We start from the raw sequence: 16452 nt of genomic DNA on the forward strand, positions 1-16452 counted from the left end.
GATGGATAGCTCGGGATCACGGTTGCCACTTATGGTACTTTAGTACCAAAATTGGTACTTTTTTTCCGTTTGGTACTCTGGTACTCATGTTCAAAAAATGGTACATTTTCGGCGACCCAACTTTATTGTGGATATTGTATTGTTTTATACTTTTTGTACATTTTTTATAAATTGTATTTTCTTATAAAAAGACAATAGAAAAATTTTGGACCTTTTTTTACAGAAATGGTACCTTTTTAAACCAATTTTGGTACAGAAAAAAATTTTCAAGTGGCAACCGTGCTCGGGATAGTGTGATTGTTTTATATATGGGTGGAAAAACATAAGTAGCAATTGTTCGAGCTCTCCAACACCTAAATATGAACAAATCATTTGTGTCTCTTACTATAGCTGAATACCGTGATACTGGTTATGTTCCAACGCCCAGAAAGTGGACACAAAAAAATATTTGCAGTGCATTTTGAAAAATGAGCTCGGACTGAGGCCATTGAAGTTGAACAAATTGCTTGATCTCATCGATGAACAACACTGTCGTTTGGCCGACAGTCATCTGATGAGTCATAATAGATCACGACATAAACAAGCAAAATAGTCGAGTTTACTTGTAAGAGAGGTCAGTTGAAAATTTAAACTTACGAATGGCGACCAGAAAGCAATCGCCATGGATGTTGATGGTGTGGCTCACCGTAACGGCCAATGGTCGCTCTCAGGTCCTGTTCATCGACCGTGGGGTAAAAATAAATGCCCAAATCTATTGAGAAATTATTTTAGAGGAAGCATTAAAGGACTTCGTTCGAACAGGACTCAGCATCATCGCACAAAGCAAGCTTCAACCAAAAATGGCTGAAAAATAACGTTCCGTGCTTTATAAACACAATGGCCACCGTGTTAACTTGATGTAAACCCTTTAGATTTCTAGGTCTGGGGTATTTTAAAAATTGAAGTTGGCACTTAAAAATAACAAAATGTTGATCTTCTGAAACAATCGCTAAGCTGAGAATGGGCCAAAATACCTCAAAGCCACTTGCGAGCAGCGTGCGATAACTTTATTGGCCGTTTGAAGGTCATAATTCATGCTAGAGGTAGCCAGATAGTACCTTATTTTTGCATATTTGCATTTATCTTTCATTGAATTCAACCAAAATAAACATAATAGAGTATTTTACTTTGTTGCAACTTTCGTCAGCAACAGTGTTTACAATGTATATTTAAATTTTATCAATAATCACAAACGGACCACAAGAAGAGTCCAATTTGGATTCCCCTATGAGTGTTAACCAATGCAATTTGCTTTATTGTAAAATGGCAAATTCACATTAAGTTAAGTTTCCATTATTTTCGAAACTACTTGGTTTCGGCAATGTTTTGCATAAGAAATGTTGGTTTTCATGCCAATTTTCTGCCATATTGTTTGTCATGATAAACATCTACCGTCGACAATTCAAAAAAATCTTAAAGTTTTGCCAAAAACTTTTCAAAAATTATAAAAACTACCACTGAGGTAGTTCTATAATGTTTTGGATGAAAGCAAACTACTTAATGAAGACAAATAGACGAAACGGGGGGAGTGTGGTTGTGAATACCTAAAACTTGTGTGCCAACCAAACCGTGAGTTCGAGATCGGAGTTTTGTTATGCAGTGAAAATAAATCTAAAATAAATAAAAATACACCAGAATATACTTCTAATGGTGTTAAAATGCTTTTTTATATATATTTCAACAAAAATGGAAAATGAAAAATGAAAAAAGAAAAATGAAAAAAAAACATGAAAAACTAAAAAAAATTGAGCGCACTTACGCAAAAGTTTTCCGCATAAATTTATGCCAAATTTTTGTGATGTGCTAATTTTGCAATCAAGAAGAAAATAGTGTGGAAACTCAAACATTTCTGTGCATTTTTGTGCATTTTGTGCGATGTTATCGCATGCAATTGCAGTCGTCGGTGTGCGAGTGTGCAATGTGTGTTCAGACAAAGCGCCTGAAATGGAGAACTCAGAAAATTGCATTTTAAAAAGTTTTAGAAACTCTTGTTTTTCAACAAATGTGGCAGCACAAATTTTTTAACAGAAATTTTCACAATCAAATGTAATATTTTTATTTGCTCAATAAGTTTACATCTAAATTCGAAGCTACGGCGACTGCATCGCTCTCACAGGTACCAGGACTCATGAAATTGATTGTCGCGCAAAAATATCGTAGAAAATTCCAAAATGAAACAATAATAAAGAAGAAGAAAGGATAAATTTGTGTTTTTTAAATTTTCGATATGAGTTCGTTTATTCACAGATGAAAGCAATATTGCCAGAAAGACAAGCACTTAAAGTTTAAACAATTACTTTCAATAATGAAATACGTATTTTTGAAAATTTTTTAAAAAATTTTTATAAAATAAATAGATTTTTAAAATTCTATAAAATATTAAAATCATTATTCTTTTATGTTAGGAACATTTGCTTAACAAAGCAGAATGCAAGCATATGTCCGAGTTACTTATCTATCTATCCATCGAAAGAGATTCTGCTGTGTTGTTAGAATGCCCTACACCAATTCACATATCGAATAGACTCCTGGGAATGTATACTTTTACGAAGAAGAATACTCTGTCAAGTAAGCTCTAAACTACACTTTATCAAAGCAACGGGGCTTGGAGACATGTTATAAACCCAAAAGAGGACAAAGTGGACGCTATGATCGCAGCACCACACCAAATAGCAATAATAATAACAATTTAACCATCTACCATCACGATTTTTATTGCGATCAATGGTGGTATCTCAAGAGAATAAAATAGATGACGAATCATAGATCATACAAAATAGACTCCTGTGAATATACCTATTCCCTTAAGAAAGAGGCAATACAACTTTGTAAAGTAGTTTCTACACTACTTTTTGTCTATGCAACAGGGCTTAGAGATTTACTCTAAACTCAGAAGTGGGCAAAATAGAACCAACGGTCGTAGTATTACACTCCATAGCAATAATAACAATAATCTTTCCATCTACCATCGCATTTTTTATTGCGATCAATGATGTCATTTCATGTGAGTACAATAGATGACGAATCATAGATCTATGCATATGAACCAGAAAGTAAATAGCAGTCGACTATATTAGTGTTTTATAAGTATTTGGTTCATTACTAAATCCAACAAAATTCAATCAAACTCAAACCACCTCGGTATAAATCGTTTCTATTTTTATCAGGAAAGGGATGTTCAACCAACATGCCTCAAATATGAATATATTCTAACCATGAGTCATCTCCTACTGTAACAATTAACTTTTGGTTACAGGAAACATCGAAATAATATGCCATATACCGCACAATTCTGATTTGGATCAAGTCGGCTTGTTCCCACATATTGAAGACAAACTGTATAGACAACTATTTTCATTAGTAAAAAAAGCCTTTAAGGGATTCGAAAATTTCGTTTTCAATGGAAACGAAAAAATCCTACGGCAAACGGTTTGGACAACAATTAAAGTCACAACACATATATGAACAGTGACCCTCCTAGTGAAAAGGCAAATACCTAACAACCTAGAGAAATCTAAATAAAATTTCAAACTACAAAGATTATCTGAAATAACAAGATAAGGTGTATCTAGTGCCAGTAAATACTTTTTATCTTATAATTGTGTGAGATATACTCACTTATAAAATAATGCCCATATAAAAATAGTTTTAGGTTTTTAAAAAAGTTTATTATACTGTACATAAGAGTGAGAGTGTGGCTAACCTTGCGAAGATTTACTTAAATACTTTGCTTAAACGAGAACTGTTCAAAAAGTTTTGCACGTAGTATGGAAAAAGACATTTTAAAATATTTTATTTTTTTTTACGAAAAAAACCTCTAGATAATTTTATACACTTTTTCTATACGGGGTTTTAAAACCACTTTAACAAACATTTTTTCTCTTCCTTGACTTCCTTACTACTGAAGTATAGGCAATATGAAGTATAGAAATATTTTAATGATAAAAAACCCCTTTACCTATTGATAGTTACAACCCAACCTATTAAGCAATATTGCATAAAATACTTCAGGTGTTGTGCGAGTCTTTTCCAGATTACCTATGGTTACCATGTAAAAGACTGTAGTAATAACCATCGCAACTAACAAAACAATCCTTATATACTTAGGAAGTCTACCACCTTTTTTAATCCAAAACTCTACCCTTTGCATTTTCCTGCGAAATATATGGTATAGCATAAACTTGTTTCCGATTACGAAAACGTTTCAACCAGACTACGGTAGACTACGGTGGAAAAAATATGGAGGTCATATGAGTAAAGAAAAGCCAGATTGGAAATCCTTTTGTAGCAGATTTTATAGTAACCGGAAGCAAATAAAGCTATTTCTGCTTTAATAAGATGAAATAGATCAACTATTAGTATGGATGTAGCTCATTCGACCTTAGAAAGCAAATATTAAAAGTATGACAAGACGTATTCAAAAAAAAGTGGAAGTTATACAGCATAAAGAATAAGGAATAAATAAAAAAATCGATCCAAGCTTGGGGCAAAATAAAAAAACTTTGCCACTATAGTGAGACAAACCATTAAATCGATAGTGTTCAGATTGGGCATGTCTGAGGTAAGTGAAAAGTAGAGCGAATTCAAACTGCAGATGGAGCTACAGTTCATGCATATATTGGTATCGACGCGCTTATGGCTGATAAGTAACTATTTACAACGTGGTTTTAATCGAATCTCAATTGAACTAGAATAGTTTTTGCTGCACATGAGAGACGTTTTATATCTTCACATATGTCAATTGGAGGTTCACTAAGAATGTTGTTGGATTATAGTAGTGGTCTCGATAACATTACTGCGCCGGTATGGTATAGCTGCGGTAGGTGTCGATATATTCTTGATACAAAGAGTATATCAGAGTACATCATCCTCTCGCGAATGTAACGAGAGAGGATGAAGATCAAGTTGTAATTGGGATCGGTCGAGGAACTTGTGTAAAAAGACCAAGATAGGACAGCGAATGTTGTGCCGATGATAATAAATTTATTCTGATTTCACATTATTTTTTTTTAAGTTAGATAAGCATATTTGTTCTGTTAAAAGTATTTAGTCTTCTTCGGTAACATGGTAAAAAAAAACTTTGTTTTTAAAAGAAATGTGGATACATAAATACTTTAAACTTTAATATTTAATATAAGACAGTAATTTCTTGATGTTAAATATTTTATCGTTTATGCTCACTGAACAACTGAAACATCACTATCAAGCTTATTTTTTATCGGAATAATTCTAATATAAAGATGTTGACGTATGTCTCTCTAAAGAACTCAGAATTTCAGTCCAACATCAATATCAAGCATTTTAATGGTCCGAATAATATAGAGACATTAATTTATATGTTTTCTTTGAATAACTTTAAGAATTAATTTATTTAAAATGGAGCTGAAACTGTTGACAATGTGTCTGTTCACTATTATCTGCCTTTCTTCGAATAACTTTAAGTACTAATTTATTCTAAACAGAGCTGAAGCTGTTGGGAAGTTATTTGGCTGGGTACTATTGCCCTCCTTAATATCTTAACAAGTTTTTCTGAGAGAACGGAGTGGCAACTTTACTTGAAAGTTTATAAGATCTTCTATGTCCTCCTTCTAAGGGAGGTAATCAGATCTGAGGTCAATTATTGCTTAGTCTGATGAAGTGATAAACAATAATTCAGTCAAGGCGTAGGTAGGGGTTATGAAGAAACCTCGCAGTTAATAGAGAGTAAAAGTGCTCAAGTGCATTGACTCACATAGCCCCAACATAATAATTGTTTTTAATCATTCGGCTTTGATTTAGACCAAAAAATTACTTCTGGCTCATACATTCGTACACCCACATGATGTTACGAATTCCTCAGCAGATTAGGGTTAGGTTCAGTTAGGTGGAGTCTGTAGCATAAGAGATCAGCCGTAGTAATAGCACTCTGCTTAGTTGAAAGTCAATATGCTGCCTATTCTTAGGTCTTTGAAAACTTTGTGTGCAGGGTATTGAAGTTCCTGAAAATCCGAACTTAAACTTTTCACTTGCTTTTTACTTACTTGTTTATTTCATTGCGATGCATAAGGTTTCAAAAAGTTAACCTTTCAAATTTTTCAATGTAATTTTTATAACATAAACCAGGTAGAGAGTGTCTATAGATTTTTGCTGAAGGTTCTTCATTGAACAAAAAGACGGTTACCGCATTTCTCTCTATTAATTTTGAACACAGCTCCATCAAAACTTGCTGCTCATACTACTTAATATACTTTTTTGTATGAAACTGTCAATAGCAGCTCTTACTTATATATCAGCACTATTATACGAGTATCGAATGTATAATTTATAATATTATATATACTCGTACATACATATTTTATATATTTTCATTTTCATTTTCTTTTTATTATATTCAATGATGATGCATTTTCAGCGTCATTTTTCCGCACGTTAATCAGTGAGAATTTATGACGGTAATTTTAAATTTACGTTGTTATAAACACACGCCAAACCTCGAAAAGCTAAAGTTCAATTGAAGCCAGTCATGGCAATTGACTATCGTGCAACAATAAATGCACTGATGAAGCTGCATTTAATATCCTGCACCGGAGTTGGTAATGATAATGATGATTGCATAGCCATCGATGTGATTGTTGATGGCAGCCACGGTAAAGAAGCAAAAAGTTTAATTTTAAATAACAAAATAACTAATTTAAACAATTTTTATATGCAATATACATTATGCCATTGTAAAATTTACTTTAAAAAATCAAAAAAAAAAAAATAAAAAAAAATATTGTCTTTAGATGTAATATAATTTGATTGAGATTTACTCATATGTAAACGTTATAATTACATTTTGCAGTAACTTCAAAGATACTCGCTTGTAGTATTTGTGCATTTCATTTCACTTGAAAGTAAATTTTTATAAGTATTATTTGCTTTTAGTTGAGAAATTCTATCCCACGAAAGCACTAAGTTCATGCTGAAGTCATCTATGTATATAGACAATCTTAATCTTATCACATATTTTTGGGAAGTGTTGAAGGTAATAAAAGTATTATTTGAGATACGGTTTAAGACCTTTTTGGAATTGCATCAAATGATTTTATGGATGTGCTTTCGAACAATGAAATTCAATAAGGAAAAGAATTTATATGTTTAATATTTAAATAAATATTTGTCAGTTGTTTCACTTAATATCTTTATTGCAATTAGCATTGCAAGAAAATGCAATTATCTTATAATTTAATTGTATAATTTCATTTACTTTGACTTTTCATAAAAAAAAGTGAACCTGAGCTGGTTTTAAGTTCAACAGTAAAGCACTTTCATCAAAGACTTTCTTTCTTTAAATATTAAAATTTTATGCATATAAACAATATTGAAGTATTTTAAACAGTAGTGAATTAATGATTTGTAAATAATTTATTTTAAACTGCAAGTACCAAAGGTTCAACTCCTTGAAAAATAGTCAACAGTTTTTAATAATAAAAAATAAAAAATTTTATTTCTGAAAATTTTAAAACCTAACATTTGTAGTCTAAAAAAAATCATTTATGAACAATTAAAATCAGCGAATGAAGTTTTAGCAAAAAACTTTTAAATTTCCTATTCATATTTTTTCAATTATTCCGGATTTTTTGTACACTAAACTGAATTTACTAGCTCTAAAACTAGTAAGCTTCCACCAAAAAAAAAAGAAAAAGAAACTGTTCAATACAATCCGTGAAATAGTATTAATCCTAAAGAGTTGACCACTTATTGATACTATTTTCAATTGCTAAATCTGGTGAATTTTTTCAAACGAAATGGCATTTTCAGTTTTAATGCTCTTTCTATCTTCCACTGGTAAGTCTCGAGCGAAATATATAACACTCGAGGCTAATTTATAACCCTCTAGAAATTTTGCCAGTGTAGTAAGGTTACACTCTAATTAACAGCTTTTTTATATGACTTGACGTGTAAACTGTGGTTTGATTCGACATTTGTATATATGAAAAATATAACTGCCCACTGCCCACTGTTAGATTACTCTGAAAATGTAATCTGACAGTTCGAGAATAAATTTAGATTGAATACAGACTAACGAATCGAAGACGCCATTATTGGTGTTTGAAAATTTCAACCCACCAAACCCATTGAGATTATTGTTTGGCTGCAGCGGCTGATCTGCAGACATCGTTTTGCCTCACAGCTTCTTCATTTTCATTCCATTGAGTCCCCAGGGGAACACTGAGCCACAATTAGTTGCCTCACATAGTTAGCAATTATTTGCTGTTTTAGTACCAAATTCTTGGCAAGAAACTCTTATAGATAAACTAAATCAATTCAATTGGGTTTATGTGTTTTAATAGATCTTCTGTGGTTTCTAATAAGTAATTTCACTTATTGTCATCAGAGTACTTCCTCACGCTATGTGCTTCCAGTTAGTCTAAGCTGTGTCGTCATCGAAAAATGGTGTGATTATCTCTTCCTCATCTCAGTTTATGCAGCTTCTACATTAAGTATTGAACGGAAGACACAATTTCTTTACGTGGAGAAATTGCTATATCTATGTGTATAGGCTATGTCTACATCAAATATCTGTGAAAATTGGAGCAAGTAAAGGCAACGTGCGACACTCGTGTCAAACAGATTTCTAAAAGGATTAATAAAATAAGTGCTTCCGATAATGACTAAGCAAGTAAAATGATTATCGGGCCAATTGAAGAAAGAGAATCTATCATCATTATTTAGTACCATTAGGGGCCAAAGTATGACGCGCATGCAGTACCATTTACATCTAGTGTAACAAGTAGTGTTGGTAGGACTTAGTTTAAAGTCGTATTGGTGAGAAACTTAATTCTGGTAGAAAAATGTTGAAAATTCGCCATTTGCAGCACAAAAACCTCAGTACGAACAATGGACTAATTTCGTTATTGCTCAATCTTAAAAATATTAAAATTTCCTAGGCCCTACTTCTTCCAACTTTTTTGTATCACAGCCAGATAGATATTTTATAGTCTAAGTATCTTTTACAAAAATGAAAATTAATATTGAAATCGATAATTCAAAGCTACTATGAACTTGTTAATCGAGTTATATTAATAATAGTCTTGTAAGACTATAAATATCTTTCGTAATAGAAATATATTGGAATATTAATTTATTTTAAGTAATTCAAAGAATTTAGATTTTAAAGTTATTATAGAATAAATAAGGTAAAAGGATTTTTAGGGAACTTTTTGTTTGAATGAAACAAGCAAGGTTTTTAACCTATTTTTAGTCCACATATCACAAATGCTAACAGGTACACTTAAAAGCGAGCTCTATAACACTGTTAGAACAATTGAAGCAATTTGAGACACAAATTTGTTTATTTTAATAAATTATTCAGTTATTTAATTTTTGTATATAAAATATAATATAAAACATACTTTAAAACTAATATAAAAAAAATTCAATCAAATATTCTCAGTAAAATTCAAAAAGGTATACTAAATAACTTTTGGTAAACAATTCAATATTTATTTTTTGTAAACTATATGTAATTTAATAAAGTAAATATATTTTTTAAAGTGTTTTTTGTTATTGTTTTTATTTAAAAAATTTCAAATTTTTAAAAATTTTTTTTTACTCACATTACGAACGGCGTGTCTTCTGTGTTTTTCTGATTTTTTTCCGGCTGCATGTCTGTCTGTTTGGTTTTTTTTGTTTGTTAATATTATATAAAAAAACTATATATTATAAATAAGTTTTATATGAATGATAAATAAAAAAATGTGCAATGTATATAACAAAATACTACACTCTTCACTTTTCAGAAAGTGCAAAAATTTGCTTTTTGTATGGTTTAATTTAATTAATTAGAGATGCAATTGTATTTTTTTTATTTGGTATATAGTTCACTTAAAAAATTTCATTTAAATTTTTTAATAAAATTTAACATTCAACGAAAATGTCAGAAAATTTATTATTTTCTTCAAAAAACTTTTATCAACACCAGAACACCAAAAATTGAAAGAATTGATTTGAAGACGCGTCAACTTCACCAAATCTCTGCTAAGACACGAATGAAGAAATTATATATGAAAGGCCTGGTTACATATGAGAAGAGTACGCTGAGAGCAAGAAATATTAGAGTTATCATCACGTTTACAACAACAAACCCATGCGAATGGATAAATGATTGTTCTGATAAGAAAGTCGGCAACAATCTTGTATTCCATAAGAACAGAAGAAACAGAATAAGTATATACATAATTACATACTTTGTAATACATCACATTTATTGTTATTGTTATTTTGTTATATCTGAAGCTGTGGTGAAATGTGCAAAACGGATTATAATCAAAAACAGAAGATTACATATATACAAACACCATGCAATGGGCCCTTATCTGAAAGTTTGATGATGATTACAAAAGTTTGATATGGTGAAAAACAAGAGCTATTCTTCAGTTTGTATGAAAACACTTGAACACATTTTTTCAAAATCCTCTATATTTATTTCTTTTAAGTAAACTTATCCGAAAAATATAAATGAAGAACAATTAAAACTTGCTGAAGAGCTTGAAACGTACAGTATTCGGATGTCATTCCAGCAGGTCCATTGGAATAGAATACATTTTCCGACCGAACTTTATTTTACAGTGTTTTGAGAGAGAGATAGTGTGCTCAATATCATAAAATATTAGAAATTTGATCGAAACTCTCCCACACTAATATCCATCAAACTCAGTTTTAAACTATAGATTTAACTGAAAACGATGATCGTATAACACTTGTATTATAATGTTATATTGGGAATGCAACTATTATAAACATATATTTTAGTAATACTAGGCAATATTATTATAATTATAAAAAAAGAAATTCAAATCAAAGGAAATCGATTTATACGTGACATATCTAATAATTATAAATCGATCTGTTATTAATACTAAATAATATAATTATAGTTTTAAAAAAGAAAAATTCAAATTAAAACAAAATCCTAAAGTACGTTCTTGAAAATAGAAAAAAAGGTGAAAGAGGTACTCAAAAATTCATAGAGAAGCGATATTATTTTTATAATATTTTATGTGTGTATATATAAAATATACTTTTTTTTATGAATATGTTTTTCAAAATATTTTTTACCAACAGATAACATATCAAATCCCAAAGTTTGTATACAGTAATAAGAGAAGAAAGAAGAATATACCATATATAACACATAGGAAAATTATGTAGATTACACAAATTATATATATATACGTAGATTAACACGGCTAGCAATGCAGGTCAGATCCATGTTTAAGTTCCATAAGTTATATTTGGAAACTGCAATTATGGAAACTAGTAAGGAGTCGACTGCGTTCACTTATTTTTTTTATCAGTTCCACCAACTCCTTGTAAGATCGTTTTTAGTGAACAATTTTCGCTTTTTATATATGACTAGTGTAATGACAAATTGTTAGTGATATGGAATGATAATTTCATTCTTGACGCAGATAGAAATGCAGGTCTTCTAGAGTTTCCCATATTTCAAGTACGTTGCATGTACCACAAATGCTATTTTCTTGCCGGATCCATTTTAAAGTTTTGAGCATTTAGAAGAAATATGTTTTATACGAAAAAAAAATAAATTGTTAAACTAAAAAAAAATAACTATTAAAATAAAAAATAAAATATTAAATTAAAAAAAGAAAATATAATAGGAAATTATTAATTTTTACACACTCCTTTAAGTAAATACACAAAGAAAAATTGTTTCTATTTAAAACTAAATCATATATACATTAAGCCATAACGTGAATATACGATTAAGACGCAATAGTATCTTACAATATAAAGGACGCAGTATGACGGAAAACTAATGTTCAAGCCCATTTAGAAACTACTACATGGCTCTTTACTTCATACTACCGATGGTTAATGTAACCAAAACATATTTACAATTTATATTATAATCAAGTTCTTATACCATTAGATATTAGTGTATTATTTGAACCCTTTTTGTTAAATTTGAAATACGACACCATAAATATCTTCATTAAAATATCTTGCAGGACTGTATATTCTTGAGCTAGTCTTTGATAATTCTTAGGATCATAGTTGACAATAGCTGTACCATTACTAGTGCTTAGTAATGGACTTTAAATGTGAAATGTTTAACAATTTTCCGCATTACTGCGATCCAGTATAAGTAAATCGCTCCAATTTGGTGTCTATTTCACATTACCAAAATGTAAAACAACATGGCTCGAAAATTTCTTTCGCAACGCAGACAGAATATGTCTTTGACATCCATGTCTTCAGTTGATCATCTGATCTTTTCAATCAGAATTAACGAAATTGGAATCATTATCGGTTTAAAAATTTCCCGCACGTGAGTTAACGTAATTACTTACTCTTTGATGGAGTTTCTCCTCGAGAAACTAGTCCAACAAAATTTAGAGGTTTGTATGTATTAAGAGGTGTATAAGTGATGTAATACTTTATTACATTAATGGGTTAGTTGATTTTACCCAGAGATTTACTATTACTTCACCATAAAATATACTACTGACAGGCAAAGCCTATGAATAGTTTATTTTTATCAGTAATGCTTGCAAAAATCGGAAATGCAATTTTTTCTTTAAGTTTCCAATGTACTATATACAACTATTTTTGTTATCTCAATATCAGATTGCGACAGTATACTTCAGTATACTTATTGTTCCAAAAATGGGTATAAAATGTAACAATACCACCTAGCGGTGACATGCTCTAGTCTGTAGACAGATACAGTGTATATCTAAATTATAGATATGGGTAGTATCTAAACTTTAAAAATTCGTTTTATTACCTTAGTCATAAGTGTTTTAGTGCATTTATTGGCTTTATATGTAGTTTTATAGTCTCGTTTACTTATGTTAAAAAAATATGCAATTGGTTAAAAGAAATTTCAGACAAATAGAAAATTCCGGTTTTTTTAGATTCAAACAATTAACGGAAAATTATAACATAGTTTTAGTACAAGTTTTTAGTACTATAATGAAACGTTCTTAATAATTTGAATCTATTTAAATCTATCGTATTAAAATAAGTTCCGCATCTTTAATAGCAGATCAAGTGGTTTAGAAAAAATATGAAATTTAAAAACAAATTTTAGTTTTTTAAAATTTTCAGATTTGGATTGCCTTCTCATACTTTAAAATATATGCTTTAAAGTAAACAATAGCAAACAAAACGTCAACTTATTTAATGAAGGTGTAACAGTGAATGGGGTTATCAGCAAGAAACTTTAGATAGAAAGATGATAATGCGTACACAACAGATAATTGAAATGATCTTCAGATAAATGTAAATAACATTTCATCTTCTCTACATTTGTAAAAATATGAATAATACCAAAAATAAAAAAGAGAAAAACAAATAATACCATTTTGAGCAGAATAGGAACCAAAAACCACATAATGCTAATGAGAATAAAAAATTTGAAGAATATATTCAACAGATTTTGATGCCTTGTTTTATGCATACATTCCACTACGATACTAGAACTACTGTTGCAGATGTTGTTTGTTTTCGTATTTCGCCAAGGGTTCTGAATTAGATATAACTATATATATATATTTATACAGAAGAAGTGAAAACTTGTACCTCTCTTTAGAGTATTACTACATTTATTTACAAATTCATGCGCACCGATAAACGCAGCAGCCGATTATTCAACTTTATTCTAACTGCAGTTCAAAGAGATTGATCATAGTTTTGCTAAGAATGTTGTTTTTATGACTGAAATACTAACAGTATTTTATTTAAAGAAGTCACAATTTCTAAATCCCAAAATATATATAATATACACCAGCTTAATGATTTGCTGTTGAAAGTATGAAAGAATATGCAAATTTATTATTTATTGCTCTAGGCATTTGGATCTATCCTATGCTGCGTTACCATATATTTTACATTTCGATTTGTATCTCCATACCTATAAAATTCAGCAAACATAGGAACAGAACCCGGCTGACCATATAATGCGTAGAACATTTACTAATTGGGTTCTTAAACAACGCATTGAATTTTCTTCAGTGATGAGGTTAATTTTTTGTTTGATGGATATGTTAGCAAAAAAATTGTAACATCTGGAACAGTGAAGCAGTAAAAATCCATAAATGGCAATCGAAAGACCACTGCATGCGAAATATGCCAGTAGAGAGTGACTGTTGGTCTGGATATGTGATAAGTTTATATATCTTTAAAAATGATTACATTATTTATGTGTCCAAACCTCCAGTGATTTATTAGGTAGAGCTTCGTCACTGTAACGGTTTCATAACCATTTTTATGGTTATAAGCCCAGGTTCACGATGTATTGCCTAATGACAATTCCCGTATACGATGAAAGCTAGGCACCGGAGGTACGTCAGAAAAAACTGACAATTCTAATCTTTACAGCCGCATGAATATCAATATTTTTGGATGAGAATTTTAAGATAGCAGTATATCTTATATCTTATATAAGATCTTCATATATCTTCCATTCGATTTCAACAAAAAAGTGCAAGCTGCAAGCTAAAAGCCATATAAGATATCTGTTAACGCTTTGCTGTGCGAAATATTTCCTAGCCGAAATATTTTCCTTTCTTTCACAATTAAGTATTGTAAATCACTAAACTATTTTTGTTAGGTTATGAAAAGATCATATTTGTGTGGATAGTTCCGCAAATCCAACTGCCTTGAAAACGAAGTTATCGTGATGTTATTGTCAGCTAAGTGCTGATAAATTATCGAAAATCATCTCGAACGATCTAACAACGATGTAATGTTTCATAAAAGCCATCTAAATAGATTTAAGTTAAAGATTTGATTTGATTTGATTATATTTGGCTAGATTTTATAAAAAACGTATGAAATATAACCAATTAATAATAGTGGTGCATTGGATAAAAATTGGATTTTCATGACGAAAAAAGAGAAGAGTACTTAACACTAAAAAAGGTAACGCTTCGCTAAAGAAAACTATTTCAAAATACATATGTAATTATAAAACAATTTATTATAATAATAATACTATACAACATCTACCGAGAGATATAGTGTGCATTATTTAGAGCAAGACTAATGCATATTGCACACGAGCTCAATCAACAGTTAAAGTTTATTTAACGCAGTACCACAAATTTTTCTTTTGCCAAAGATTTACTTAAGATAAAATATTTTTCCATTTACTTGTCTTTATAATTCTATCAAACAAACTGATTTACTCACCTTGATAAACTTTTACTTGATAATCAAATGCTTATCGTTTTCTTCAAAGAGATTATCAATTAAGCACTTCATGACGTTACTTATATTTACCTCTTCTACTCGTATTAGGCCAAAAACAACGTCTGAAATTTAAACTTAAAAAGCTAAAGAACTCTATGGAAACATACTTTTTCAAGCTTATTTTACTCCATTAAAGAACTTTCGTTCTGATGGTGTATAAAATAAAGTTATTTCTCATTCTATAAAAAAGCTTTAAAGCTATTTTGCAAAGTTTTCGAAAAATTGTTTCTCTTGGTAATTATCTCGGCTTTCAATTGAAGCTTTTAATGAAAACTTTCAGTGTGATTAAAACTTTTTTACTTAAACTACAATATAGATCCCTATCTGATAAAGAACGTGAATTTTTTTTTTAATTTTTTTTAGGTAGTATATGTGAAATCAAGGAAAATCAACTGCTTATTATATTATTTGTCTGTGATTTAAGAAAAGTATTTAAGCTCACTATTTTTAATTAATTTGAGCTTTCAAGAACTTTCATTGTGCTTTCAAGTTATTTTCGTCCACAAAAGCTTTCGTTGCTTTCCTCAACTTTTTATTTCAAAACTGATGTACATTGTGACCGAAAAGTTTCCGGTCATAAATAAATAAAACGCAAAATTCTTAATCTTCATCAATATTTATTTTATCTCCTTCAAAATATGCGCCATTAGAAGCGATACACAAATGCCAAACGTTCTTCCAATCATCAAAACATTTTTATAGGCGCTTTCCGGTATGGCTTTGAGTTCCCTCTGCGAATTCTGTTTTACGTCTTCTATGGATTCAAAACGCGTTCCTCTGAGTGGTAATTTGAGGTTGGGAAACAGGAAAAAGTCACACGGTGCAAGATCAGGTGAATACGGTGGCTGTTCGATGGTATTTATTGAATGTTTGGCCTTAAAATCGTTGATAATGTTGAACAAATTGAGGTGAATCGGAACAAGCCGGGCGTTGACACGTCGCATACACAAATTGTCCACCAAAATCAAACGAGCCATCTCACGACCGATGCCTAGCTCTCGTGCTATCTCTCTAACACTCACATGAGGATTTTTGAACACGATTTCCTTTGCCTTTTCAATGTTTTCGTCGGTGGTAGAGGTCGAAGGTCGTCCAGAACGCGGCATGTCTTCGACGGTCGTACGACAGTCCTGAAAGGCTTTGTACCACTCATAAACTTGAGTTTTCGATAAA

At 30.5% G+C, this 16452-nt stretch overlaps 1 protein-coding gene and 1 long non-coding RNA gene across 2 annotated transcripts in view; one reads left to right on the top strand and one right to left on the bottom strand.

The window, feature by feature from the left end:
* The window catches only part of LOC119687824 (zinc transporter 2), a 131017-nt gene extending 121298 nt beyond the window's left edge, over positions 1-9719 (bottom strand). The window contains exon 1 of the mRNA XM_038102335.1: positions 9621-9719. Coding sequence (XP_037958263.1) covers positions 9621-9670 — 50 coding nt within the window. The 5' untranslated portion in view covers positions 9671-9719. The remainder of the gene's footprint in view (positions 1-9620) is intronic.
* Positions 9597-10879, top strand: LOC119687827. Its single transcript, XR_005253268.1, has 4 exons — positions 9597-9674; positions 9986-10230; positions 10300-10443; positions 10500-10879. It is a non-coding gene; the product is annotated as an uncharacterized LOC119687827 (long non-coding RNA).
* Positions 10880-16452: the final 5573 nt, after the last annotated feature.

This window comes from Teleopsis dalmanni, chromosome X (genome assembly GCF_002237135.1).
Source record: "Teleopsis dalmanni isolate 2A chromosome X, ASM223713v2, whole genome shotgun sequence".
Classification (NCBI taxonomy): domain Eukaryota; kingdom Metazoa; phylum Arthropoda; class Insecta; order Diptera; family Diopsidae; genus Teleopsis; species Teleopsis dalmanni.